Below are 27253 nucleotides of genomic sequence, written 5' to 3' on the forward strand. Positions count from 1 at the left end.
AGAATCCCATGAACTTCTGTGATGAGCCCAGGCACGAAGGCAACAGCAGCAGCAGATAACACAGCCCCTGGCACCCAGGGACCGAGATGGTGGAGAAGGCAAGGAAGACCAAAGTGTGACCCTGTGCTTTAGAGAGCAGGAACACATCCCGGGGGAGGATGGGAAAAGCATCTCTTTCAAAAAGGTGATTTAATCATAGGTGCTTACACTGCATACAATGTGGTACAGGTTGTTTTCAGGTTCTGCTAGCTCCCTGTTTTGATATTAGAAGAAGTAAGTTTCCAGAGTGAAGGCAGAAATAGGGGGTACAGGGAAAAATATTCTTGACTGTGAAGTACAACATATGCTAGTGTGAAGCTGAACAGCTTTCCATGTAACATATTCTAGCCAACTCATTCGTAACACCTGATATACCCATGGCTCCTCATTAGTTACCTGCCAACAATGAGCAATTGACTTAATATTATCAATTGTGTTCCTTTCCCCTCTCCTTCCCTCCCACCAATTAAGCATCTGTTAGTCATGAGAACTAATCCTCTTCTTGGAAAATACGGGACAAACAATGAGTTTTTTGTAATAAAATTGAATATTATTGTAAGTAGTCATTAAGGTGTCCTGAAATAAGGTGGAGCCACATTGTTACCTCAGGGATTTTAAGCACTGCAATTTTGCAAAGCTCCTAGGTAAAGGTATGCTGGTCAGGCCTGCTGGCTGTTGTGTACAGATGAGGTTTCTTAGAAACCCAAGACAGACTTGGTCGGATCAGGACTTCTCTTGTCCCATGTCTATTAAGGCCCAGAGCCAGCTGCCTTGAAAAAAAAAGCCTTTTTTTCATTCATCTACTTCTTCCTGAGGCAGGGCTAGCTGTACAGATGCCAGTCTCATCCAATGTGAATCTGTCTTTAGAAGCCTCACAGCAGAGTTCCCACCATTGTCCCAGACGATATCCTCTGCTGGTTCACTTAAGCAAGTTTGGTTTTTTTTCTAACCTAAGCCTCATTTGGTACAATTCAAGCTCACTGCCACTTCCTCTAGTCATGCCAGATGTATAGAATAGCATTTCCTTTTAACATATTTAAAGACAGTTCCCTGGTCGTCCTCAGTCTACCTTACAGACAAAATAACAGTCTCTTCAATCTGTCTTCACTGTTGCATTTTCTAGACTTTTTGTAATTAATGTCCTTTTTACCTAGTCTTACATAATGAAAGAATTACAAGATATTTACTTGTCACCATAGAGGGCTATAAAGTAAAAATAACAGTAGATCACAAAACTACTTTTTTTTTTTTTTTTGAGGCTCTTTTCCTCTTCACCCCAACCTTTGTCATCTCACTGTCCTTTGATTTCATCCACCCAACAGTGAGGCCCTGACGCTTGTCATAAGAGTTGCAGTGGAAGTTCCCAAGGCAAAGTCTGAGATTAGCTAGACATGAAGAAAACCTAACTGTGATTGATAGACTCTTTGTGTGGATGCTGAAGAGACAGACATCTTACGTAGCACATAAGCACGCTAGATCTCAAAGAAACAGGGATGGGAGTGTGACTTTGTGCTCTGTCCCCTCGGAGCGAATGCCCACGTGGCTTCTGGGGCTGGTGACTAACAGGCACTTGTCTGTTTGGCTGGTGAAAACCAAGTAGCAGAAAACCTACAGAAAGGCAGAAAGCAGTTTTCTGTAGCAGAAAACCTGCCTACAACTGTAACTGTATTATAGGCCTTCGACAAAAGGCTCTAAAAGAGCCATCTACCGTGACAGCCTCGTCTGGGGAACACGCGTCTTCAGCCGAGTCTCCCACAAGCAATCATAAATGCAACAGACAAAAGGACAAGTGTGTACCATCACAATTTCAAGGTTATTTAATAGCTTTTTACCAGATACATAATTAAATGTGTTTCCATAAACATAGAACCGTGTACCAAAACAAGCTAAAAAGTCTACCACAGAGTGTACCCTCAGCAAGTTTGCAGATGACACAAAACTGGGGGGGAGTGCCAGATACACCAGAGGGCTGTGCTGCCATCCGGAGGAACCTCAAGGGGCTTGAAAAGTGGGATGGCAGGAACCTCGTGAAGTTCAACAAGAAGTGCGAAGTCCTGCACTTGGGGAAGAACAACTCCAGGCAACAGTGTATGAGGTGATCCTTCCCCTTCTCTTCTGCACCACTTAAGTCACACCTGGAGCGCTGTGCCCAGTTCTGGGCTCCCCAGTACAAGAGAGACGTGGGCACACTGGCGAGAGTCCAACACAGGGGCACAAAGGTGGTGAAGGGACCAGAACACCTCTCCTCTGAGGAAAGGCTGAGAGAGATGGGACTGTTCAGCTGGAAGAGAAGGCTCAGGGGGATCTCTCTGTCTGTAATGCCTGGAGGGAGAGTGCAGAGCCAGGCTTTTTTTCAGTGGTACTCAGTGCCAGGACAAAAGCAACAGGAACAGACTTGAACACAGGAGGTTCCCTCTGAACATCAGGAAGCACTTCTGTGCTGCGTGGGCGACTGAGCACTGGCACAGGTTGCCCGAAGGGGTGGTGGAGTTTCCCTCCTTTGAGATCTTCAAAACCCAGCTGGACATGGTTCTGGGTAACCTGCTCTGGGTGTCCCTGCTTGAGCAGGGGGTTGGACCAGATGGTCTCCTGTATTGGGTTTATGTGGCAAGGTTTTGGTAGCAGAGGGCTGAAGGGGGTGGTTTCTGCGAAAAGAATCCAGCAGCTGCCCCATGTTAGATAAGGGCCAGTTTCAGCCAGCTCCGAAAGGGACATGCTGCTGGCCAAAGCCAAGCCAAAAAGTGAGGTTGTTTGTGCCTCTGGGAGAGTACATTTAAGAAAGGGGAAAAAAAAAAAAAAAAAGAAAAAAAAAAAACTGCTGTGCAACAGCAGCTGGTAGAGCGAGGAGTGAGCAGCAGCCCTGCAGCCCCCCAGGTGAGTGCAGCAGGAGGGCAGGAGGTGCTCCAGGCAGGCAGCAGCAGTTCCCCTGCAGCCTGTGCAGGGAAAGGCCCCTGGTGGAGCAGGCTGTCCCCCTGCAGCCCGTGGGTCCCACACGGAGCAGATCTCCACGCTGCAGCCCTTGGAGGAGCCCCCGCTGGAGCAGGTGGATGTGGCCTGGAGGAGGCTGCGGCCCATGGAGAGCCCCCGCAGGAGCAGGCCCCGGGCCGGAGCTGCAGCCCGTGGACAGGAGCCCACGCAGGAGCAGGGGGTCTGAGGGGGGAGCTGCCGCCCACCCGTGGGGGACCCGTGCTGGAGCAGTTTGCTCCTGGGGGATGGATGGACCCCGTGGTACGGAGCCATGTGGGAGCAGTTCTTGAAGAGCTGCTGCCTGCGGGCAGCCCCCGCAGGCTCAGTTCAGGAAGGACGGCATCCCGTGGGAGGGACCCCACGGGGAGCAGGGGCAGGGAGTGACCGAGAGGGAGCGGCAGAGACAAAGCGTCAGGGACTGACCGCAGCCACCGTTTCCCATTCCCCTGTGCTGCTTGGGGGCAGGAGGTGGAAGAGGGTGGATGGGGGGAAGGTGTTTTTGGTTTGCTTTTCCTTTGTTTCTCACTGCTCTAGCTTGTTAGTAATAGTCAATAAATTGTACTAATCTCCCTACTCTGAGTCTGTTTTGCCTGTCATGGTAATCGGTGAGCAATCTCCCTATCTTTATCTCAACCCTTGAGCCCTCTGCATTGTATTTTCGTCCCCTTTCCCTTTGAGGGGGAGTGAGTCGTTGTGGTGGAGCCCAGCTGCCCACCTGAGTAAAACCACCGCACCTCCGGAAGTCCCTTCCACCCTCAACTGTTCTTTGATTCTGCAAGTCTTGTAGGTAATTTCTTAGCAGAACAGATCTCATCTTCCCAATAGCCAGGGGCCATTCGTGACATGAATCGTGAAAAGCACAGGACTGCAGCACATGCTGTTCACATTCAATTTTTGTTTGTCCCACATTGGCCTTCACCATTCCCTTAAACCTATGGAGATTATTTTCTATTTTCTTCAGTTTAGCTTACCATCTAGATTCTATCTGCCCGCTTTATGCTTCTGTTTGCCTGGAGCATTGACGTACGAATGTGCTTAATAATCGTCTGTACTGGTTTGGCATCCCGAAAGCTCAGTGCCTATGGATCTGAAGGCACTAGTTGGACTGTTCAGGGAAAAGACATTTAATGTACCAATATAATTTTGGGACTAAAATCTGAGATTGTAATTCTCATAATGGAAATTAAATAAAGATGAAAAGCACTGAGTTACTGCCTGTGGACAGGATGCGCAGACATAAGAATCACTCAGCATTGGAGCAGAGCTACCACTAACTTTAGACTGGTGGAGGGGGAAAAAGAAGAATAAAAAAGTTCCCATCCAGAAAGCCAACAAAGTAAATCAAAAGAATCTCTCACTTTAATAGCAATTTATTATCATTAAAAGTAACAACAAGTAGGTTTAAATCCTTTTGTTTTAAAAATCTAGTGTAACACACAGGTCACTGTTACAGTTCTATGAAATCTATGGCAAAATTGCATCCCCAAATTACACCATTTTGCCTCATCTTCATAGGCATCCATGGTGTGTGTCACAAACAACATAGAAACAGACTGCTTTATACAGCGCTTGTGATAAGGATTATCATTAGGCCTCAAGATGCTACAAGTTATTCTGTAAAAACACTATGAAGTATAACTTTACTTTTCCTCTTTGTTAATATTGCTGAAACTATCAAATATTTCACAGGTTTTGGTGAAGCCATAAGAATCTTTTAAGAACTGTCTTTCCCCCTCCCCACCCCCTCCCCCAGTATTGCTTCTTTTCTTTTAAAGGCTTCCTCTTCCCCTCCTTTAGTGATACGGCTGCCCCATTCCACGCAGCAAAACCGCAGCAATGTTGGCAGTTGCTCCCCAGACAGCATTTCTTTCGCATTCTGAAGCTAGTGCTCAGGTCTAGCACTTACCTTGAACATTGCTAACAGAATAACTTGGCAGTATGTCGTTAAGGAATACTAAATACTCACGTATTTATCTCCAGCTTCGTGGGAGCTCTGCAGCTTCAGTTAAGCTCAGGATATTAGCATTACTCAAGATAGCTAACTTAGAGCTAATTCAGATTTGCCTGAAGGAGCAGCAGCCAGACACTGCTGGGCAGCTGCACCTGCACATTACAGCTGCTCAAAAGAAAAGCCTGAACAACTCATAATACTGTTCATCAGTCCCTTGAAGGAGCAAAAAGAAAGCCAAAAAAGTCTCCACATGCAAGCACACATGTTGCTGAAAAGGCAGGATGGTCTTTATTCTGTCAAGCATTTTCTGTGCTTAATTAAAGCTTACAGTCTTACTCAATATTCAAAAGTAAGCTGAGGCCTCTGAGTGAAATCCTGCTGGCTAGCAGCAGAAACGTGGTGAACAGGACACAGGTAAACTTTACGTAGTTACTCAAATGTGGCTTGTACATGATTTCGGAGACAAAGGAAGATCTGTTCTTTGGGAACAGACTCCTTGGAAGGGCTTTTCTGCGTTAACTTCTTCACAGTATCATGTGGAATTTGGGAGCTCAATGAAAAATCACTAGGCAGTTTCTATACCAACTTGATCTAGAGAGTCGTGGGAAAAAGTATAACCACAATCACAGGATAAACGCATGTAGGAGGTACCAGATCACCAGATTCTATGAACAGAGTCCAGTTATCCTACAACAGCAGTACACACTGTTCTCTAAGCAGACCCACAAGCTAAACTCTAGGAGAAAAAGGAGGTGTTACATTTACTTGATTATAAATACTTTTTTGGAGTTTGCTCTCAGCTGGATCTCTTGGAAAAACAAACAAACAAACCATGCTTAAAGCAAAACTGCAAAATTCTGTTTATTCTAAATTACTATCTTGCTTTGTAAATATGTCTAACAGCTTATGAATATCCCATACTTACTCAATAATACCTTAAAGACTTAACTGAGGTAGCCACCACACCATCACCGTACATTAACAATACCAAAACAGAGAGTTAAGCTCAGCTAATATGCTCAAGAATGGCTGGTTTGCTAAAAACAACAGGATTTGCTAATCAAAACATCATGTTCTGTTCTGCTCTTCTCCCCCTCACCCTTGTTTCACTTCCTGTTTCTCTCCTTGCCCATCTTTAACACACATAGCAACAAGGAAAAATTTAGCCTCCCAGTTCATTTGGAAAACATCACTGGACTTTCAATAGCAAATTTCCAAATGAAGAATCGGTCAATCTACCTGTAAATGAATGTAATTTAAAACACTGAGGGACAGTCTCCAGCACCAACCATGGAATGACACATCAGGTGCCAGTTATATCATCTTCCTGAACATGCCTAGGTACTAGAAGCTGTGGAAAGATGCCGACATGGGCAAAACACAGAAGTGGTGGAAAGGTCCCTTTCATTTTAAGTCTCATCCAATACAATGTAAACATGCAAAGAATCACCTGTCTAATCGCTGTCTTTCAAGTACTCAGGAAGTTAAAGTAAAATGGCAATTACCTTTCCTCAAACTAAGAAGTACATAGATATGGAATATTCTTGAGCTTTCTAGTGGCATTCCCTTACATAAAATGAAAGTACTTCCAAATGAATTCTGTAGTTATGATAGCCTATATTGAAATTCATCAGAAAAAGAATCAACTTTAAGGATAATTAATACTCTGGTAGGTTTGAAAACATTTCCAGATTTTTATTTTTTTTTTGGTGGTCCCTATTCACAGATCTTTTTCAAGTTAATTCAGAACACTCTCTGCCCACATCCAAGTCAACCAGCCAATCAAACAAGAAATCCTCAAGTGCAAATCAAACACCCCCATATCTAAGTTGTTTAATATTAGTGTTGCAAATATACAATCAGGTAAAGTTCTGTAAACATCCAGTTCTGAGTTCTTTTATTTGATCACTGCCTAAAATCTGAGGGTTCTTTCTATTGGCCAGATTCTTGAATGCAGTTACAGGGATGCAAACGTCCAATACAGATATACTGCATTGACCTAAAGCGGCACAAAAACGCCACTTTCAAGGTACATAACCCACCAAATAAACAAGCTGAAGATAAAAAACATGCTCCCATTGAAACACAGAGCACTAGCCAGTTTGGTGTGCATAATACTGGTTTCTCCATGTAGATCATCTGGTGTGTGCATATTACGAAATATAAAAATAAAATTGTACGAATTGCATGCAACCGTACATAGTGCAGCTTAAGCAATACTGAGGTGTTCTCCTTGTTTTTGTGAAGCAAGTGGACAGCAGCAAACTGCAGGCTGATACCTGTAATGCGGTCCTTGGGTTTCTTCTTCCACAGAGATACAACAAGCTACTTTGATTTTAAAAAACTCTAGCCCACAGCGGTGAGACATTAAACAATTTAGTCATGGTAACTGTCCTCCAAAGAGCTTCTGAAATTTCTTTATACATGTCTAAGTACCCAAATGTATTTTTTCTTGGAAGTTCTTTACCAGAGCTCCCTTTTCACAAATCACACCCCAAAAGAGGTGTTTTCTGCTTTGATTACATACAATTGTTCATTAGATATAAGCAGATGAAGGTAGCTTATTACATTATAAAACTAACCTCATCATTATGAAGCTTTTGTAATACACAAAGATTCCAGTTAAGCATCACCACATACTAATTGTTCATACTTGTATAAGATGATCAACTAGAAGCCATGAAATTGCAGTTACTGAAGCTGTGCACAGGCACCTTACTACTCCATACTTATAGTTCTCTTTTTAAAACCTTCCACAAACACCTGTGCATCTCGGAGATTTTCACCCATTTCATCTATTCAGCCGCTGTGTTACCACTTCTCGGTACATGATGGAGATGTATATCAGCAGGAGAAAAATGACAAAGAAATCATCCAAGAACCCCAGGATTCCAAAGAGGGCTTCAGGAAGAAAATCCAGAGGTGATGCCAGGTAGAGCAAAGCTCCAAGCAAGCAGAGGAATATTCTGATGCGAAACATCCAGAAGAGGCCCCCAACAGAAAACATCTCCCTGAACGCATGCCGCAGTAAAGTGGGCAGATCCATAATTCTTTCCATAATCTATCAAGAAACAAACCAAAGATTAATATTTTGCTTCAGCTACAGGTCCACGCTAAATGGGTCTTTTTTTCAGTATGAAGTTTCTATTACTACATTACAGCTTTGGTATCTCTTCATTTATAAGAATGAAAATAAAAAACAGTAAGATAAAACTCTCTGGATTTAATTTTACTAGGTAAGAAGTTAGTTTTAGAATATATATGTTTACAAGCAACAGTCAAACTGTATAACTCTATACAGTAAAATGTACATTTGCCTTACCACAAAATACATCATTATCTATTAAGAAGGGAAAGGAGTGACTATTAGAGGAAAACAAAATATGGAGAAATTATGAAACAGCAAACAGGGTAATTGGAATGATATATTGATCAGAAGGAAAGACAACTAGGGATTCTTGGAAATAAAAGAAACAATAGCTAAATTAGAATACATGGAATTTCTTCAGAAACACAACACCCTCTCCTATGGCATACAACCAGTGATTCTTATAAATCACCAAGGATCAAACTTTAAAGTAAACTAAAGAACCTTTAAATGAATCCATCCCTGGCTCCTTCCTTTTTTTCTTTTCTTTTTTTTTTTGAGTATGATTCTGTCATCTTAAGTGAGGGACTGCTCAGTAGAAAATATTCAAGTGTTTGTTGTGAGGCTTGGGGAGGGATGACCTTTGAATTTTACTTTATTTTTTTAGGTACTGATTCCATTTCTACTGTACACAGAGCCATGACATTAAAAGGACTTATCACCAAGGCTGAAAAAATCCCCTATAAAAGAATGTTGTACGTGGTTAAGGCAAAATACTGTGTATAAATCAAAAACAAATTATCTAATTCAGGTTAGGACTTTAGTGCAGACTTCTTGGATGACCTTGGACAGTTACTGAGGACCAGACGCAGAGCCCAGAAAGGTCCACTGGAGCCTAAAATGTACTTTCAATCTATTCTGGATAAAAACCATTCCTGTTTTGTGCTTTAGAACATGAAAAACAACAAAAATCCCTTCTGACAATTTTTTTCTTTTTGGACTGTAAATTTTCTTAGTAATGTTTTGTTACTATATCTAAATCCAATGAACAGGTGAAGACGAACAGTGTATCAGAGTTACTGGTATTCGTGTGCATGCATTTCACTTTCCAAATCAGGCCGTGCACACAGAATAAAGGGGTACAAGGTTGATTTTCTAAAGTTCATAGAACTTCAACCATCTCTTAGCTATTCATCAAAAAATCCTGTGTTCTTCACTCAGAGGGCAGAATAAAGACTGTAATATACTCTAGCAGGAAAAAATACCAAAACAGCATACAGCTTGAAATCTGAAGAAGAAAGGCAGTAGAACTTCAGATTTTTCTATTCGATTTAAACAGATAAATCAAGTGAGTATTCTTTCCTACAACTCACTTGTTTCATTAAGTATTAAGAAAAGGGAACTCAAGATTATTAGCAGTTCTCACTCACAACAAAAATAGTAGTTTCAATATAGCAACTACAAATATATGTTAAGCTTGTGGGCTTGTCTTAACCACAGAAGCACGAGTTTCCTAAGGAAAACCTGCATAGTCCCTATACATCACGAATAGAAAATTCACATTCCATGGGAAAAAGAAGTCACCAAAAATGCTGTTAATCTCCCCTGAAATCACTGATGTCCACCCAAATTTACCGCAAACTTACAGATCTGGGTTGTCCTGAGAATCTCCGATTGTAATCATTAACATCTTGCAATACTTGGGCTGCATCCTGCTGATCTTCACCGAAGAGTGGTAAAAACAATGTTACCTAGGCACAGCAGAGATTTTAGAACATGTGCAATTAAACACAGATATTGTCAATTACAAATGAGACAACAGTGACGTTCAGTTAACTATATAGGACAAACTTTGTTTTAGTTCAATACTTAGTAGCAGAATAAAATGAAAAATATTCATATTTAATACACGGATACTGCTTCTAAGTTTCAACAAATTTATTGCTTAAAACTATTTAAAGAATATCAATGCATTTTTTTTTAAAGTTTGCGAAAAGCAAGCAACAACAAACAACCCTCCTTCTAAGAGTAGCTTGCCACAAATTTTTCTCAACACCCAAATCTTTCATGTTTTAGAAGTGATTTGGATAATAAAGTTAGTTTCACAAATTAATCTAGTTTTGTTTCTTAAACTCAAAATCAAGTAAAGCATGCACTGAGGCCATTCTCTGCCACCTTTAGAAGGACGCTGCATTTCAGCAAACAAGCAACAAAATTCATGCTTCATGTTACAGACAGTTATAAGAAGACCAAAGAGAGTAACAGAAGACAGTGGAAAAAGATAATAGCCTTCAGCTCTCTGGTAAGTACAGAGAATTCGCTTATGTTCTTGGGTTAATTATCACGCAAACATAAACATATGTGAAGTCATATTCAAATATATTTTATTTTTCTGCATAAGAGTTTCTGGAAACCTAAGCCTTGCATTTGGAAGTATGTTTAGGTATAAAATGCGTATTATCAGAGCAAGCAGAAAAAGTCTTTATTTCAATTATAACTACTTTTGGAAGTTTCCTCTGTACCTGCCCAGTAAATATACATCTTCTAAGCTTCCAAAACCAGTGTATAGCTCCAATGGCTGTTACTACCCAACCCCATTTTGAATCAAAAAGAAAAAAAAAAAAAAAAAAACAGAAAAAGCAACGTTCAGAAGGAATGCCCCCTCCTTTCTCCCAAGCACAAAACCATTACTCTGTAAGTTGTATGTTGAGCAATATTTATTTCTGAGCTAATACTAGATTTAAAATGAAGCATTTATTACATTTTGTGTCTAGATGTAGAAGCTTAAAAAACAAAGCTTCTTTAAGCTTTCTCATATTAACTCATCCGTATCTGTGGAATGCTTCAGGAGACTGGACTTTGAAAAGCTTTTCAGAGCATAAGGCAAGGGAGGATCCTGTAGGAGTTTTTACAGCAGTCACACTTGGCAAATAACAGCACAAGCAGATGTATATTCAACTTCTAGCCCTGCCACAAACCTTCTGCGTGACTCATGTCGTTCATGTATATACACTTCCATTCCCTGTTCAAGTGAGACCTCACTTTTCTTACCTCACAGGGGGTGAGAATGAATGCATAATCATGCAAGCAGTTCCACCCAATGTACTTATTACTCAGAGAAAGATAGAAGACCATCTATCTCCAGAGAAACATTAAAAAGCACTTAAAAGTATCTTATTTTCCTTTTTTCCATCTTTCTCACCCTTATTGTCTCTCTCTCTCTCTCCCCTCACTTGGTGTTGTCTAAACCCATTAATTCTCCCTCTAGCCATACATATTTTTCTTTCCTTCATCTCTCTTATGGTCACTTGACATGCTGATACACAGAATCAAAACAGGATATAATGTATGGGCAAGGGGGTGAAGCATGTTAGTAGCTTCCAATGAATTATATAACTCTGTAATTTTACTACTGTTAAAACACAGATGTACTTTTGCTAAAACAGACTGTGAGGCTCAGATTGAATGTTAATGAATTGCAAGGACATACTTCAAAATAACAATGTAAGTAAATTGTGTAGGAAGGAAGTAATATGCTTGCTCTATAAAGCTCAAATTAATAAAAACCAAAAATAGGAACAGAATAAGAAATTGACATGGATAGTTTTTGTTTTGGTTTGTTTTTCTGGCAAGGAGAACAGATGTACTTCTTAGAAACCAGTCATATTTTGACTACTGGCAGTCTTCCAGAACAGCCAGGTCTTTCAGATACAAGTTCTAGTTAAGAAGTTGTGTAACATCACAACTAGGAAGCAGAGAAGAACCATAGTTAAGGTCTCATGATTTTCTGTTTTCATATACTCCTTTACAGAAAAATGGCTGAGTTACCAGTGCTGTTCACTTAAATTTGAGTTGCAGGAACAGTCTTTATTTTTTTGATTTATCTGACAAAGCAAAATGTTTAAGAAACAATGTCCACCATCTATGTCTCACATATCCATATTCTTTCAGCTTCTCAGATTCCCTCTTCTGTCACTCTTAATACAGCAGTTCACATGTAATGCTTTTTTTGGTGAACTGTACAAGACGGCCAAACCATCGGGTCCGCAATTACTTGAATTATTACCGTTTGTCTGCAGATTGGACAACGGATTGCACCAAGCCACGATCCATACCTCCAGTATGCAATAATGCAGGAACCTGACAAAAATAAGTTACAGTTGTTGACATTTCTGAGCTGAAACTATTATTGTATGAAATGACAAGCTAAGCACCAAGCAAAACAACGAAGATGTGTATTTTTGTATACAGCACTCACTGAAGATACCAAGGACCATATTCAGCATGATTAATGAGAAAAATCCTGAACAGGTTCACATGCATTATTAATTTTAAGAAATTATTTCCTGAAATGACAGAAAACTTCTTAATCATTAACTGAAGAAACAAATAATAAAAAAAATTTCCAGTTTAAAATTCAGAAGTGACAAAAATATCAAGAGATGTAAAATTCATCCTGAAAACCTGGCTTTATCATCAGAGTTTCAATGGGTGAATCAATGTATGAAAATCTGGGTCCCCTTACTGTTTTCCACATTTATAACTTTTGTCTTTTAAATGACCAGGCATGGTAAGCATGATACATTCTGTAACAGTAGACAACCGCAGTGAAAGAATCCTACTGGGAAAGTGAAGGAGGGGAAGCAAAATGCTACATAGAACACTGATATATATTTATAAATTTCAACAGCTGGGCCTCAAAGAAAAGAAAATATTTTAATCATTGTAAGCTAGTAGCAACTCTTTAGGACTTGTAAGAAAAACAAACAAACACAAAAAACCACCTCTGTAATAATGAAAACACCAAGCAGATATTTTTTGTTCTTTCTAAACCAGCTTTTTTAATGGTACATTTCGAAGTGTACTTCAGCCTCTTCTGTTTTTCACTATCAGGAAGTAAATGATACTCTCTGTTCATAATATATTTAAATTAAATGCATTTCAAGCCTGATACCATAGAAAAAAATCCAGCACATTCTGAGAATGACTATTTATTAATATGCATTTTTTCAACACGTTATATAAAAAATTATTTCTAATGGACTTGCAGATAAGCAGTTAAAATCTAGCAAAGCTTTGCATTAGGGTAACAGTACCATTGCCAGAAGTTTGTATTTCTGTTCTGGTTTTATCAATGGGGTTTGGGGTTTTTCTTTCTTACCACAGAAGAGATGTCCACAGTTTGTTTCTATAGGAAATGTAGCTTGTTGCAAACAGACTGGACAAGACATATCTGTATAGAAGCGATGTCTGTCACCAGCAGAGGCATCCTGCTGGGACAAAAGAGAAATGGAAAATGTTAGAGATCCTATTTCTTATGAGAGAAGTCTGCTGAACTTCAAGTACATAAATAAATATATATGTTACCAGAATTCAAATACTCAAATGCAAAACTATGTGAAATAAAATAAATTTCAATTCAAAAACAAAACATACTTAAATGCAAAAGCTGTTTCACCAAGAAACCTTTTTTTTTTTTTCTGGTGACGAACACATTATTTTCCCCTCATATAAGTATGTGCTTCCATCCAATTAAAGACCACAAAAGAAGAACCTCCCCAATCCTTCACATTAAGTAGACCCCTTAGATTAGACACACTGAAGCATGAATAACAACTTAAATTCTAGACTTTTACTTTATTATTCTAAATAGCTCTGGTACCTGAACTGTATTGCTTACCAACTGCACTATCTAGGGTTCCCAAGGCCAAACAGGGACATCAGTTTGTTTATTTCACTGTGGTGAAATGTGTTTTCCTCCCCATTTTGCCATATTTTTCCTCCTCATAAATAAGCATTCTGGTCAAAAATCTGTCATTATTTCAAGTACTACTATCATTAAAGACTCTTCTGAACAGTCTCCAAAAAGTATGGGTTCTCTCATTTGAGGGCTGGGAATCAAAAATTACTGCTAACATGGCCTAGGCATTAGATTCTTTCCTACATGTCAGAATTGGGTGCAATTCCTGTTGCCCAGCTCCAGCTGTTGTGCCATTGTTCTGCTACACAGTTTATCAGTTTAAACATCTAACCCCTGTCCTGTGGCAGCAAGCTGTTCTCCAGATTCCTTTTCCTTAACACTAAGTTTCCAGGAACACTGCAGGAAGCACACAACACAATCTAACATACTCCACCTTGTGGCAAAAGCTGGTTTGAAAAAAGAACCAGTCAAATCTTCAATTGTAGACTTGATTTATCCATTAAAAAAAAAAAAAACAAAAACAAACAAACAAAAAAACCTACATAACCTCATTCCTAGATAAATTTTAAGGATGCCTCTGAACAGTAAGTAAGGTCCTGAAACTTTCAACACTAGCTTCTTCCAGACCTTCAGAAGAGAAGTCTACGCTACCCCAAACCAGATAGGTGAACGATTTCAACACTTAGTAAAGTACCTGTTCAGTTTGAAGCTGCTGTCGAAGAGCTCTTACTAGCTCTTGATTTTCTGGGTGTATGTTCTGATGTTCGTTTCTGTGAGAGGAAATATAAGCAATAAGAAAAAACTGAACACTGTGAACCAACACTAAAAAATAATTGATTGGAAAACAATGAAACTTGAAAAAAGGGGGAAAAAACATTCTTTCCTGCTATAAGGGATTTTAAAGGAAGTACACAAATAATTAAGGAAACAGTACATTTAGTGTAGATCCTAAAATTACTCTGGCCACTTAAAGCTCTACAGCAGCAAAGTTTTTCAAATAGAGGCTCCATAATCAATCACTAAACCATATTAAAACTCAATTTTGTCATGAAAAAAAAAAATCAAGCCATTAACCTGCAAAAAAGCCAAGCTGCTTTAAAGATATTATATTCATCACTTAGAAAAAGTTTTATTTTTTCTCTCCATTCCAGTTTTTATGTTGTTGCTTTACTTATTTTTTTTCCCCACTCACTACAGAAGCTATCATCGAGTTGAAAAATCCTCACTATTTCAGATTTATCTGCTATATGAAAGATTAATCCACAAGATTTACATAAGAAGGGGTAGGCAAACTCTTAGCTTTAGAATGTTGACTTTATGTAACTATCAGCAGCTTGGATATAAAAAGAAATCACTGCAGACTCTACTGGCAAGAAAACTACAGGTTAGAAACACCAAGATAAAAAGGATTCAAAGGGAAGGGACTCACTGAAGAAAGGAGGCTGGATATATTAAGAATTCAAAAACACAATGGGAACAGGATTGGAATTAGAAATTATGCTGACAACATTAAGAGATGTTGAGTTACAATAAATATGAGTCAACAACATGTTCAGAACTGCAAATTTCTATGTTTTATTTATTCATATGGATTTAACTGGTGATAAATTCTGCTCAGCACTGTTGAAGTCTCAGCTGGATTGTGTCTTCCATTTTGAGCTAAATGCATAAAAACATGTAGAGAAATTGGAGGAATTCAGAAGAGAATTATAAGAACTACTGCCCACATAGTTCAAGCGTTAGAAAAAGACTGAAGAAATGGGAGCTTGTTTAGAAGACTGCTTATGGAGAGAAGAGGGGACAGGATAAGTCTTTTAATCTATAAATATGAGCAATTATTTTCCATAGTTATCCAAGGTTGGTGGAAAAACATTTGTAACTACTAAATGTACAAGGCCAGAAAACTTTACCTCAGGGTAAAGTGACTTATCTTTGACTAAAAGTTAAATTGAAGAACAGGTTACTCTGATTCTAGGGATGATCTAGGCAGGCTGATCCTGTGTCAGAATTAAATGGCTGAATTTTTAAGACCTTTTCGGGCTGCAGATCTATTTATGTAACTTCCTCAGTGGCTCCAGGCACATCTGCAATATTTTCCTTCATTTGATGTGAGCAATCACAATACTGCATACTGCTATCTTTAATGTTTTGCCTTCTTCATTCTTTTTTCAATGAGGAACAGACGAAACCCATATTTTCATGCTAGTAACAACCTGATTATCTGCAAAAGGTATATTTATTTAGCAGTTAAGTGGCTGACATACGAAGCTTATATGATGAGAAGCTTACATTAAAAACTTTCTTGTTCTCCCTGGTTCTCCACAAATCACATCTTGTGGAAGTTGTCTGTTGTGCAAGTTATATGTTTAACAGTATTTTCCTGTTTAGACTCTACAAATTAGCATGCTTTGCACCTTCAGTTTGCCAGAACTTTGATATATATTGAAATTCAATGCAAATCACACACAAGTGGAAGGTGTGAATTATAAGCCAGTTTATCCTGAGTCCTTTATAAACAACTAATTGCAAATTTCTTACCAGATTGTTATCTAAAAAAAGTAGACAAAGTTACCAGGGCAATACTGGCATATCATCCTTATGCAAATATTACACATACGTGACTTTAGTCTGGTACCACACGCTGTGCTCAACATATGAGAGTGTTTGTAGAGGTACAGTGTCTGTCACCAATGCATAAGATGGTTCAGAAGCAGAATACTACACAACGTCCAGGAAGAGATGGGCATAGTTCAAGACATATCCCATTCAGAGCTTCTGTTGTGCAGTTAGTGTGAGAAAGTAAGTTGGAATAAACGAGAAACAGTATGGTGCTTTGTCAATTAAAGGCTTTTTTTTTTTTCTGGCCAAACTCAAGCCAGAAAAAAAATAAGTTTAGTAAGCACTTTTCCTCATTTCTGAAGTGTTAGCACTCCATAACTTGAGGAAAGAAATGCCATGAGGTGGCAAGATTTTGCTACGCCTCATGAAGGACCACACCAAACTATCATTACCAGGAGAGGAAGGCTGCCTACTCATTCAGTATGTGCTCTCATGTAGGCAAAGTGAAGGCCAGCACCTATGCAGACTGATTTGTCACTGCACAATGATTGCCATTGTTCTTTTTCCAAGGACTAAAATCTGACTTCTGCTGACAATACTGACAGTTTTATAAACAAACCTTAAGTTGGAATAGAAAAAAATAGACCAAAAAAAATCAAAAACTACAGATTCATAAACATGGGTTTGCTAATTCCTGTAGGACATGCTGGGAGTCTCTGATACAAAACACTGGAGGGTCAGACTCTCTTTAACATGTTTCATAAAATAAATGTTCACAATCTCATTTGCAAAGTGGTAATCTACTTATTTTTGAAAGATGATGGAAAAAAATTGACTGCATTTTATCAAAATGTACAACTCAGAGACATTAAACAAAGTATCTTAAAGAAATACTGAACTGGTATCTCACTGAACTAAACACCTGCAACTTGATACATATGTTAGTTATTGTTAATAGATTTCAACACCAAAAGTTCAGAGACCTTCAGCTCATGCCCTGATATGATGCCTCATTGCATTTTCCCTGCTACAAAGAAGTAGAGCAACCGTATCCTTCAGCAGTTCTTTTCATATTCCATTTTTCTCCCCTCCATATTTATCTGCGTTTTCTCCCCTGCCTCTAGTTCAGTGCTAAGTAAGTATTACTGTTATTTTGTACTGTACAGATTTTCCATCGTACTGTACAGATATTGATGGTGACAATACAAAAGAGGTATGGGGAAAATGCTGCTTAACACAGACAATTTTCAAAGGTTCCAGAAGGCACAGTGGGTATCTAAGAAGATGCTGGTAAGACCTTCAGTAGTCAGTCGTACTGTGTGGAAATAAGCTCGTTTCTAGACTTCTAAACTATTAAAACTTTGTGTTCAAGTTTGTTTGCCATTCCAAATAAACTGTCAAGGTGTGTAACAGGATCCACAGATCTTGTTACAGCTCATTCCACTGCACAGGTAAGATCTAACTAGCCATTTTCTCCTCCCTCAAGTAACTCTTCATCATCAATGTATCATCTCCCTGAATGCCCATCCTGAGTAAGCTCCCACTGCTCTTGCTCACTCCTGACCTTCCTTGCTTTACTCACTTTTTTTTTTTATGTTAACCTACTTTCCATTATGAAGTTCAAAAACAAAATGTTTAGTATTTAACTAAATGCTTCAAATTCAAGTCACATGTGCTATAAAAAGTCAACATAAGCACAAGAGGACAGAGAAAAGGCAGCTGAGGGAAGAGAGGAATCCTGAAGTCATCAGAATAACTGAAACAGGCTTGGCAAGAAAAGCACTTTGATGTGCATTGAATCCTCTGAGGTTTCCGTGCTATCTCCTGGTCATGAACAGTAGCACTGCCTTGTACTTCAACCAGGCTTTTCCAGTCCTGGTATCTTTCATGGCCTGCTCTCAAACACACCTTGCCCCACTAATACTTCTCACAAGGACACGTTCTCCTCGGTGAGCTTCATAATGCTGATGCATCATTAAAATTTAGTTATCTCAGATATTAAAACCGCTTCTGTATTCAGAAGTCCACAGAAGTGTTAAAAAAAGACATACAACAACAACAAAAAAACAAAGTAACAACAAAAAAGCCAATGTGAAGCTCAGATTTATTCTCCCAAAAACACACAGGCTAAGGTATTTGTTAGGTTGCAAGGAAAAACATTGGAACTACAAATAAGCTTTTATTAATTGACCTTTAAAATTCTTTATGGAAATGGAAAGCATGGAAAAGCATATTAAAGTCCATTGTTTTTCAAATACACACATTCATAAATAAATCAGTCTGTTCTTTTCTTTTTTTTTTTTCCTTTGAGACTTCAACTAGCATGTACATTGGAGGATTCCATTTAATCTTATTTGTGGAGTCATTATTGATAAATCTCTGCTCAGCAACCAAGTATGACACAACAGCCATACAGACTGTGAACTCAGTCATTTTCAGTCTTAGGAAATGATGAACGTATGAAAATTTTACTTCACTTTTGAGCAACGCATCATTTAACTCTAACTGTGAATTAAATTACGAACTCAGACAGGCAGTTAGCTAAATAGAGTAAGTGATCAAACAATCATTTCCTTAACGTCACAAAGTAAGTTTTGTATATGCAACAGTCGGTTGAGAAAGTTAGAATTTGACAAACTCAAGTACGTTGATTAATTCCCATCAACATATTCTCACCTTAAAAGCGTATATACCAGAGCAGCAATGAAAGTGAAACTGAGCACAACTGCCACCAGTACCTGGTCACTTATTCCTTCTATGACTGAATCATTATCTAGCTTCAAACTCTGAACTTCTGCCTGGTGACTGGCCATCACAGCTCTAAAATGTAAAAAGAAATATATATGTATACATGTATAGAGAGAGACATACACACACTTACAGACATACATTTTTAAACAGTTACAAATAATACGTATACGTATCTTTTCATATGAACAATAAATTCTTGAAGCAAAAGATTACTCATTGCTGGGAGAAAAATGGTAAACGAAGAGGAAACAGATGCACTTTACCAAACGGCTTGCTGCAGAGGACTACAAAACATTTGTCTTGCACAGTAGCAATAACTGCATTGTGATATAAGGTCTTCTTTTTTAAAAAAAACAACAAAATCAGTCACATACTTTACCTGAAAAACTTTATCAGATATCTTGCTTAGGGACAGGATACCCTGCTGCATTTGCAATATTCTAAGGATAGTCCATTTATAAAAAGCATGACTCAAGATTATCAAGATTTTTTGTTATTATATAACACATCATTGCTGCTAGGCTAAAACAATGTACATTTTAGAAACCTAATTTATTCCCCTTACCTACATGAATAAAGAAAGAGTAATATTTGCATCACAGGTAGTTTTAGAGTGTTAAATGGCCATTTGTATGCACAAAAACTATCTGATGAATTTCGTATTTTATCTGCTTTTTCTATGGTTTCAGCTGGAAATATGGGAAAAGCTTGAAAGAAAAATAGTACTTTCAGGCTTCCCTATTTAAACTTATTTGTTTTATACTCATTTCACATATACAAAAATCAGAATGACTTGCCAGCACTAATGTTCATTAACCTGCAGCTGAAGACAAGGAAAATAAAATAGTCTGCAACATGCTGCTGAATCACTCCTGTTGCAATCAGGAAGTGAAATGAACTACAGCTGTGAATATTACAAAACCAGGAAAGTGAAACTAAGTCTAGGAAAAGGTTAAAAAAAATGCCATATTAAAGATGTGTCCATACACACTGGAACTATTTTTCATACAGATTTGACATAAAAGCTCAGCAGCATTTTACAAGGTCAGGGAAGACTGGTGTCATTTACTTTACTTCCTACTCCAGTGTGGGTGCTTTAAGCCTGCGAACTTTCATCAGTGTCTCTTCCTAGATCACAGCTTGTACGTGACTTTTGAATTTGAACCCTGCAGTCTAGCAAACATCACTACAAAAGACATTGTCTGGTCCTGAATTAATTGCAAAAATGAAAGGGAACACAAGCCATGGGGATTTTAGAACCTAGCTGTAATGCACTACCCTGGCAAGATTTCAACACACCAGTCTACTGCTAACAGAAAAATGTCATCTTTTCCATAAGATGACTACTCTCACTCTCCAGATCTGTTCTTGTAGGAGTTGTAGAGCTTTTTCCAAGCTTTGTTACATTTGTGGGAGCCACCTCTGCAGCAGCAAGGCAAGAGAAGCTAGTATATTCTAACATTACTATAAAAGGGGTAAGTGGGTATAATTAAGTACCATAATAGCAGAGAAAACATGGAGCATGAAGGGTAGATTCCTTTCATTGTTCTTATGTTTTTGGACTTCCACTGTGAAAAAACAAAATGAAATAATGAAGCATATATGAAGTTGAACATAAACTAAGTTACCTAACCTGCATCTCAACATGAACTGAGACTATTATTCCTGTAACCATAGTCATAATTTTTGCTAATGACAGCTTTTCACCCGCAGCTGTGTCATAATCTAACTACTGAAATGTTGATTAATATTTAGAAAGAATAAGTTTTCCTAAAGGTAGAACACCTATGACTCATCAAGAACCATGTTTGAAATAGGTCAATATTGACCCAGATTTCATACATACTAATGAATAAAAGGCTGTATCTTTGTGGAAAGGTCTTACGCAGGATCATTACCCTACACACAAGGAGCTACAGCATTTCTCTGTGTAGCTAGTTACACAATTAGATTGCTATAGCTAAAGCTGTGAGGCTAAGGTATTGTGAAAGTCTTCTGATCATCAATTCCTTGGCGCTGAGGGTCTGGATTTCTAGGCGTACTGTCATGCCTCAGCTCAACATGCCCAAACTGAACACTTGATTTCTTTTAAATATTCACTCCTGAAGAAGCATCTCTCTCTTACAATACATCATTCTGGGACGCCCATTTTCCACAGCTGTGTCTCAGGCAGAGTGCTGTTATTTTCATGTTTTCTCTCCTTAAGTACCATCATCACTGCACTAACCTTTACTGTCACACTGTCATTTCTGGGTTGACCACTCCATATACTTACAGACGTAAATGGCAAGGAACTGGTATGTGATGATTTCTCCACAGTCCTACAACAGCTCTGTCAGAACAGACCAACACACTAGTAACACCTACATTTTGTTAAGCATTAATCATTTTTTCAGAAATATATATTGTGTTTGAGAGACATACAGATGCTCTGATTGCCCAGCACCTTTAGAAGGTGTTTCTCTCTCTGACACCTGAAAGGCTTCCTGTATCAGTGCTTGCTTGGTGTACTCTGAATCCAACACACGAATTGTCAGTATCACACAAAATGAAAGGAATTTTCCTGAACAGCCTCCAAGGCTTCCACTCTAGAGCTCCCTCTCCTTCTCTTCACGCTCCTTGCAACAACATCCTTAATTCTTATCTGTTTATGGTTACACTGACTACATCTTCATTTCTGCTCATGTACTTTTACTGAAATACCCAACTGTGGTGCCAAGGTTAGCAGGAGAAAATGAATATGGAACAGAGATTCTCACTTTCTCTTCCTCACCACACACAATCCCAATTATTTTTCTCTGCTTCAGATGTTCACTTACCACATATGACTTTCCCAATGCCCATTTTAACACCAACTTACTGCCCAACAGGAATTCCTGCACAATTTTGCTTTTCTACATAAAAGGCCGCTCCTCAAAACACTTTGTCTTCACTAATGTATCACTACTGTCAAGATATATAGGGGGAAGTGGAACCTCTGCCTCCTAAGTCTCTCTCCCTGCCGCTTCTATTACTAAATGCTAGAGAAGATGGGCTATTAATGTTTAGGACTCATGTTCATGTTTTAACTTTAACATGTTTTACTTTCTGCCTCTGGACAGCAAATGAGTGCTGTGCACATTCCCCTCATTACCTCTAGCACTTCTTCTGAATCAAACCATTGCACAAGAGGGCTGGCACAAATTGTGTAGACTAAGAAATATAAAGAGAAGCTTTTCAGTTCAAAAGATCAATACAGGCTTTCTCTGATGAGTCATTTAAGCCTCAGTAGACACAGCAACGATCTCCTCCTACTTTATCTCTGTGTGAGCATGTAAAAAAATGAACAACAATGGCTCCAAGGAGAACACTGCTGAAATATACAATGTGGAAACTGTCTGGTTGAAGGAGGAAGGAATTTTCTGATCTCAAGCCTGTTTACAACATTTTCCAACAAAATGCACAGAACTGCAAGCTTGCAGTTCACGTTTCTTCAAGTGCAACCACAACAGCCCATGAACACATCTGTAGTGGTTTGTATGCATAACAGACTAGCCAAGGCCTCACATAGCTTCTAAAGAATCTTGCCTTCCAGTGAGTGAGTAGGTCTAGCAGCAGTGGTCTTTCAGTCAGCACAATTAATAAGCAAGCTATAGGAGACTTAGTCTTAAATGATATAATGAAGTTATCTTTTGTGACAACCAGTGCTGATGAGGACTAAGGACTGAAGTTCACAGGGAAGACTTCTACAAGAAAAAACTCTACCTATCTCTCCCAAAATAATATGCACTAGTAAGTTGATGCCATATAATAGCAACTTGATGTAATTTGCATTGAATTATTTTCTTCAACCCGTTTACTTTGATCCATTACATTTGTCTGGTTGTGCAAAAATAACTGTATTTCCTCAGCCTGTTCAGATCAGTCTTCGAGACCACAGGCTCTTCAGGCATTAAATAAAGTTGTTCATTCTTCTCTATATATGTATACTACTTCTTTTTTCGTTTTAATAATTACATAGGTTTGAAAATTTTCATGCTGTGTCTCTGTTCTTTTATACAATAAATTAGTTCTTGTCTATTCTAGCTTTTTATGAAAACTGTCACGTTAATAGAATGACTTCAGTTAAAACAGGCAGTAATAAGAAATAAATTAAATTTTAAGAATTGACTTTTGCTTACACTTGGAATTATTTTCCTCTTTTTAACCACTTAGCAGTGAGGTAGCTTTTTTACAAGAGAGCATAACCCCACCTTGTCTTCCAATTAAAGGAAGAAAAACAAACATCTAACATCTAAAATCATCTAACAATTTCAATCCCATTAAAATTGAATGGTATACAATCAATTTCAGAATGACAAAAGTACAGGTTGCAAAGTTTAAAAATCCAACAAAAACACTTGGCCTTTTTCCTACATTCAATGTAACAACAGTAACAAAACAAACAACAAAATTTCCAGTTTAACTTTAAACTAGTGGCACTTATTTGAAGTAAAATAGTAGGACTGCCTAGTAAGGAAAGAAAGACAAGTAGTTATTCCTCTCTTCCACTTGGCTTAGCTAAATTACAACTGGACTTTGCAGCACAGTGCTTAGATGGGGATCAGATTTATCTGCATCAGGATTCTTTATGGTTACAGGATGTAAACAACCTGAAATAGACTCATCTGACCACAGAATGCTTCAAAGTAGAAAGGAATGAAACTTTGTAAAATCATGCTGTTTTGTTTGCAAAACAACATTTCAGACTACCCACCTGCACATAAAATCACCTTGCTTGTCCTGTGTTTTGATGACTGATTACAGACAGAAAGCAATACTAATTTACAAACATTTCATATAAGAACCTGCAGGGCTTGAAAGGTACATTTCCTCCCACCTGATGGTTATGTATGAACAATACATGCAATTTTATGCAAAAGAAGCAAAATCATGAAGAGCAACATTGCAATTACGGTGGTAGCTTTTATTCCTGGAAACACATACAGATAATACTGAAATGTGGGGGCACAAAGACCCATAATAATGTGGATGCATTACCTCTTTTCTTTTTTTTTTTTTTTTTTTAAGATTTGAAAAATATTTTGAAGGCTTTCGTGTACTATATACAGCACAGTTAGAGCAATACCTACACTATGGTCTGCAAACAAATGAAAAACATGTTCTCTTATGTTGGCCACAATACATTACGTACTTTTTGTGAGCTAACCAAAATCAGAATATCCCCATAGATTTTCTACAGGAATTGTATTTTCCAAGTTCAACACGGAAGTACTACATGCTCATATACTCCCCATAAGACAGAGGACCCACTACCAAAGGAATATGCTATCTTAGAGAACTAAGAGGCTCTCTTCATCTTGGAGAAGTAAACAATGAGATAACACACAAGCAATACTGCTGTGAAATGCTGATTAGTAATCACGAGCAACGTTGACTTTGAGAGCAGGGTACAATTTGCTCACCATCTGAAAAATATGTTGGGTAACAACATGCCCCTTCAGGGATGGGCTGGGAGTGAACTGAGTAAGAACAACCATTCTACTTCATTTCTATTTCTGCTACTTTATTCTTGTTGCAGTACTGACAACCACCCTCGCTGCTTGAAAAAAAAATTATAAAATGAAGACGTCGGTGGTGCCCACCACCATTGGAACCTACAATACCGCTTGCCTGTTGTCTTTTAGTAGTAGAACCATTATTCCCTTTTTCCTTGCAAATGCTTCTTGTTTTAGAGAGAATAAGTGTTCTCCAGGATATGCTAATTCCTAACTAGTAAAATACTACTGAGAAACACAGGCTTATAAAATGGAACTCTTGGAAAGTACAGGTTATTCCTGTGATTCTGATTTTTGTTAAGTCTCCAGAATTTTATTCCATGGTAAAAGGAACTAAAACCAAATAAATTGATTTCATTTGTATCACCAGGTTTCCAATAAGTGACCTGCTTTAAATAACAAAATCAATGTTTAATAGTTTGAAAGTAGTAAAATGGAGCATATTTATCCTGTAAAACCCTCCCCCATGCGTATCAGCTTATATTGAAATCTTTAAGGCATGAATTTAGCTCTTTTGGTTTCACTGAAGAGAAAAACAGACACAAGGTCCCCCAAATAAAGACAAATTAACAATTGCTAAGTAACAATTGAGACCTTTCTTGTCAGAAGTTATCCAAATACTTCCAACTTCATGGTAGTAGTAGCTCCTGGACATTGTCTGTAGTTGAGAATAGGACTTTGCTAATGGATTTGATCCACCAAGCTGGATCCTACAGTTATTTTCACTCTCTTTCACGCAGGATTGAAGGGCATGCCTACATTGCATTCAGGAAGCGTAATGACAGCAAGTGTTACGGATGTCCAACGAACATCAGTGAACATACAAATAGTATTGAAAGTACTTTAAAGTTAGTATACTGAAGCCGGACTTTGAAATAGCAGTGGACATATGAAATGTTTTAAAAGAGAAATTTGGTAATGACGGTGGGTGTACTCAGAAAAAGTCGTTTTGATGACGCAGGATTTATTAGCTTTCCATTTTTGTGAACGCACACTTACTAGTAAAAAGCACAGAATAATCTCTAGTACTAAGTATTTCCGTAAGTTTCAAAAATCAGGAGGAGACAAACCAAAAGGCACAATTAGTGAGGCAAATAAAAAATAAAAGTGACGTACAAATTGACAAGATATATTCTGAGAAGGTTAAAACAAACTCGGGAATATTAGAGTAGAACTTCATGCAGTCTGTTAATACAGCACTATTATGAGTTAGTGGCTACTTTGGAGTCATGAATCTGCTTAGCTGGTACAGCAAACTTATAGCCCAACTCAACCGTATTGTGTTCAATTATGCTTTCGTCGTCAACCACCAGTACTTACAGGGTTATGCTGAATACATTTGTGTGCGAACGTAGTCATTGCAAAAGAGAAAGAAAAAAGCTTAAACAGTCTTGGTAGATTTAGTATAAAGCCAAAATAGTGGACAGAGTAATTTTAGTAGGGGAATAACACACATTTCTTCATTATATGTTAAGAACTGCCCAACCAACGCACTTGCCTGATAAAGCAGGTCTCTGCAAGGTCAGAGGTCAGCAGCGCCTGTGGCACATCTTCCCTAAACAACAACAACAAAAAGTAGATATTTTGCTTTTCCTGCTGGAATCCCACCTTGCAAGTTAAAGATGCAAACTCCAGATGCAAATTCCGTACAGGAATCTACTCCCAACAGAGCCTCCAAACATTTTCCTATGAGCCTGAAACCGTGAAGCATTCCTATTTGGAGTATCTGGATGACGCACGATCTGTGTCAAACAGCCCCAAACCATGTCTGGAACTGCTGCATAAGGCTAAAAGAGACGGAAAGGTATGGAGCTCTAAGAAACACAGAGGGTAGAATGGGGTTGACATGAAGATGGGAATTTGAGGAAAGGCCTGTCAGTGCCTTCAGTTGGACAACTAACTTCTCTGGGCAGACAGGATGAGAAAGGAAGTAACGTTGCTTAATTATAATAGTTTACTGGAATATGGTAGTGTTTCAGCTAAGGCTGGAAAGGCTTTTTTTTTTTTTTCTTAATTTAAATAGTTTGAAAGTGCCCAAGAATTGTTCATGGTGGAAAGCAGTGCTTCTGTACGCAACCTCACATCCCCAACAGCACGACAGAAAGCATGACCCTGCCTGCTTGCGTCAGCGCCACACAAAACTGAAGTTGCATGTCGCGACAGCTGACAAACCGGGGCGGGGCACCGGCACACCACGGGGGATCACAGCCGTGAAACACCGCTCGCCCCCCGCTCCAACGAGAGGAAAAAACCCCGAGAATAAACCCCGAGGGGAATAAAAACCCGTCACGCGGATGCTGCTGCGGGCCGTGCCGAGCCGCGGGCCCGCTACCGAGCGCTGGGCCGTGCCCCTCAGCCCGGCCCGCCGCCACCAAGCCCCCTCTCCCGGCGTCTCTCCCTCCCTTTCCCCCCTCCCGGGGACCGGCGCCCTCCGCCCCCACCGTCCCGCCCCGTCCCCTCACGGCGCTACCTCAACTCCCGCCGCTCGCCAACGGCCGTCAACGGCCGCCAACGGCTGCCCCGCCCCGCCCCGCCCCCTCGCGTCGCGTCTGGGCCCGGGTCCGTGTGGGCTCGGGGCGGCGCAGGGCGCATGCGCGGGCGGGCAGCTCTCCCCCCTCCCCCCCCCCCCCCCCCCTTCCTCCCGTCAGGCGGCTCTGACG

At 39.2% G+C, this 27253-nt stretch overlaps 1 protein-coding gene across 7 annotated transcripts; it reads right to left on the reverse strand.

Annotated features, from left to right (window-relative positions):
• Positions 1-4360: 4360 nt before the first annotated feature.
• Positions 4361-27209, reverse strand: RNF170 (ring finger protein 170). 7 transcript variants are annotated; one of them, XM_066988343.1, is made up of 9 exons: positions 27064-27145; positions 26092-26148; positions 20554-20624; positions 19044-19125; positions 14441-14516; positions 13207-13315; positions 12112-12185; positions 9692-9796; positions 4361-8018 (listed from the first exon to the last, which is right to left on the reverse strand). In XM_066988343.1, exons 6-9 carry the CDS (start codon positions 13274-13276, stop codon positions 7749-7751), a joined length of 519 nt encoding a protein of 172 aa, XP_066844444.1. In that variant the 5' UTR covers positions 13277-13315; positions 14441-14516; positions 19044-19125; positions 20554-20624; positions 26092-26148; positions 27064-27145; the 3' UTR covers positions 4361-7748. The 7 variants fall into 7 exon arrangements, with proteins under 7 accessions (XP_066844444.1, XP_066844446.1, XP_066844443.1 ...); XM_066988345.1 differs by having other exon boundaries at positions 13207-13318; XM_066988342.1 differs by having other exon boundaries at positions 13207-13318; positions 18982-19125.
• Positions 27210-27253: the final 44 nt, after the last annotated feature.

Source organism: Anser cygnoides, chromosome Z (genome assembly GCF_040182565.1).
Source record: "Anser cygnoides isolate HZ-2024a breed goose chromosome Z, Taihu_goose_T2T_genome, whole genome shotgun sequence".
In the NCBI taxonomy this organism is placed as follows: domain Eukaryota; kingdom Metazoa; phylum Chordata; class Aves; order Anseriformes; family Anatidae; genus Anser; species Anser cygnoides.

Coding starts and splice junctions, on each gene's coding strand:
- RNF170 (XM_066988340.1), bottom strand. CDS start 27,185: ATGCGCCCTGCGCCGCCCCGAGCCCACACGGACCCGGGCCCAGACGCG. Junction 13,319..14,440: donor AGCAGCTTCAAACTGAACAG/GTACTTTACTAA, acceptor CTTTTGTCCCAG/CAGGATGCCTCTGCTGGTGA. Junction 9,797..12,111: donor GTCCAATCTGCAGACAAACG/GTAATAATTCAA, acceptor TGCTGTGCCTAG/GTAACATTGTTTTTACCACT.